General features: G+C 36.6%; 1 protein-coding gene across 4 annotated transcripts in view; it reads left to right on the top strand.

The window, feature by feature from the left end:
* The window catches only part of REPTOR (repressed by TOR), a 60406-nt gene that overhangs the window by 46723 nt on the left and 11183 nt on the right, over nt 1–2500 (top strand). For 2 of the 4 annotated variants that reach the window (XM_043029335.2, XM_043029334.2), the window contains exon 2: nt 170–221. The exons of the other annotated variants lie outside the window; for them this stretch is intronic. In XM_043029335.2, the coding sequence (XP_042885269.1) occupies nt 219–221 (3 nt within the window). In that variant the 5' untranslated portion in view covers nt 170–218. The remainder of the gene's footprint in view (nt 1–169; nt 222–2500) is intronic. 4 annotated transcript variants of the gene reach the window in all.

Here is a 2500-nt window from a genome sequence, read left to right on the forward strand (position 1 = left end):
CCCCCCCATTTACGTAACCGTTTGCTTTCTTTTCACATCTTAACGTCACTAATATATACCATCGTGATTTTCCGTAACACCACTTAATAATGATGTGGCCTTTGATTTACGTGAATTATTGAGCTGTCCTGGGCTGAAACTAACACGACCTCTGCCTCTCCTTCCCCAGGTGTTTTACCCTGTGAGGACCTTGGCATGAATCTCAACGACTCAGTGCAATGGTGAGTTGGAACCAGCGACCTTTTGCTATAATTAGGCCAGGTTAAGACCTTAGACATTCTTGTGTTGACCCGCCCATCAGGGAATTGTTTGTGGGATGTTTTTGACGCCCATCGACGCCTATATATATATATATATATATATATATATATATATATATATATATATATATATATATATATATATATATATTTATATATATATATATATGTGTGTGTGTATATATATATGTATATATATATGTATATATATATGTATATATGTATATATATGTATATATATATATATATATATATATATATGTATATATATATGTATATATATATATGTATATATATATATACATACACATATGTTTATATGTATATATATGTATATATATATACACATATGTTTATATTTATATATATGTATATGTATATATATATATAAATGTATATACGTGTATATACGTATATATACCTATATATACATATATATACATATATGCACATATATACATATATGCACATATACATATATACACATATATACATGCATATTTACATATACATATACATACACATACACATACACATACACACGCACACGCGCACGCGCGCACACACACACACACACACACACACACACACACACACACACACACACACACACACACACACACACACACACACACACACACACACACACACACACACACACACACATACATACATATGATTGTTTGACTAATTATTCATTCATTGTCGTATACATCTATTGTTTAATAACTATAAAGAGAAGCATGGCGGAAGCATGCAAGATAAATTCATCGAAGTGCTTTAGTGAAAGATTTTGTAATCTAGAAAGAATTAAGTCTGTGAACTAAAAGAAAAAAAGAAAGAGAATCGGGAAAAAAGTATAGAAAAACGTAAACAAAAGCAGCTCGTGGCGTGAGGAAAGAATTAGGATTCTGGCTATTCTGAGATTTTCTGTGATGCTGTGGGTGTTGTTGTCATTGACTTGTTTATCAGTGGATGGAGTGTGTGTGGGAGGAAGAGGAGGAGGGGAAGGGGGAGAGGAAGAGGAAGGGGAAGGGGAGTGGGGTAGGAGTTTCCGACTATGCCAGCAAATACCGTTATCATGTGATAGTGGTTGTTATTGTTTGTTCAAATAGTACTTGACAGGTGCGGTACCTTTCTGTTTCACAACAGCTACCGATTTTATATCAATAGTGTGATTTAAAGTTTTTTTTTTCTTATTTAAGAAAACAGTTCGCTCCATGTTCGAGCATTACGCAATCTTGTTGAAAATGAGATTGCGCCCTCAATTGCAAATGTAAATACGCAACAACTTAAGAGATCAAAGCGAGTTGTATTTCTTTTTCAAATTCAATCGCCCACCGTAAGCAATATCTCTGGGTCAGCATTGCGTAATATGTTTACTTGTGGAGCTTCACTCACTGCAGTTGTGCGGACTTATGCCAAGGTCGCGCTGTGTGTAAATTTTCCATGGCAAGCGGGAACTGCAACTCATTCTGAAAATTCAGACTTGGAAACCGTTGCCAGATTGCAGATATTGTGCACTTTTAAATCGGCGCTTTGTTTCTGCTGTACGGCCCGTGTTGGTTGACGAAATATTTGGAGACATTTGACCCACACAGAGGGTACACGATTGAAGCAATGTTACCAAAGTAGAAGTGGTTGAATCCCTGGGTACAAACAAGGGCCGGGGTGCCAAGTGTACGATCACATGGCCAAGTGACGGCGCTGACACGTGACTAGCATTACGTAAAGCCCATGTAGATATTTGCAACGAGCGTATTTTTCCACCCAATACTCTTTTCTTTCTCTTTTTGTGTCTGTCTATACGTGTTTAGGTTTGTCTCTTAGAGAAGGAAAAGTGGTGTGTAAAAGGTTTCAACAAGTGTCCACTTGAATCAGAAGTGTATTTCTTTTAGTTCAACCACCTGTTAATGTTTATACAGATCAGCATTTCCACATAATGCAATTGGTTTCTCTTAAGTGTTTCGTAACCACTCTAATTTTGTTGAGATACGATTCCATGTCGCTTCAAAACACCGAAGTATACAAAGTCCCACATTTCGACTAAGACTTTCACTTAAAACAAAAGTAAACAACAAGTTCTCACAAACTCGAAAGTGTTTTCAGTAGCCGCGTATTGAACACACCAAAATACCTCCCAAGGAAAATAATAACAATAAAAAAACAACAAAGAACCAAAAGACAGAGTTCCCCCCCCCCCCACTCGCCCCCACCATTGCCATGCAGCTTGCAGAGAA

This window comes from Penaeus japonicus, unplaced genomic scaffold (genome assembly GCF_977035675.1).
Source record: "Penaeus japonicus unplaced genomic scaffold, GWHDUDI00000001_assembly GWHDUDI00000024, whole genome shotgun sequence".
NCBI classification, from domain to species: Eukaryota; Metazoa; Arthropoda; class Malacostraca; order Decapoda; family Penaeidae; genus Penaeus; species Penaeus japonicus.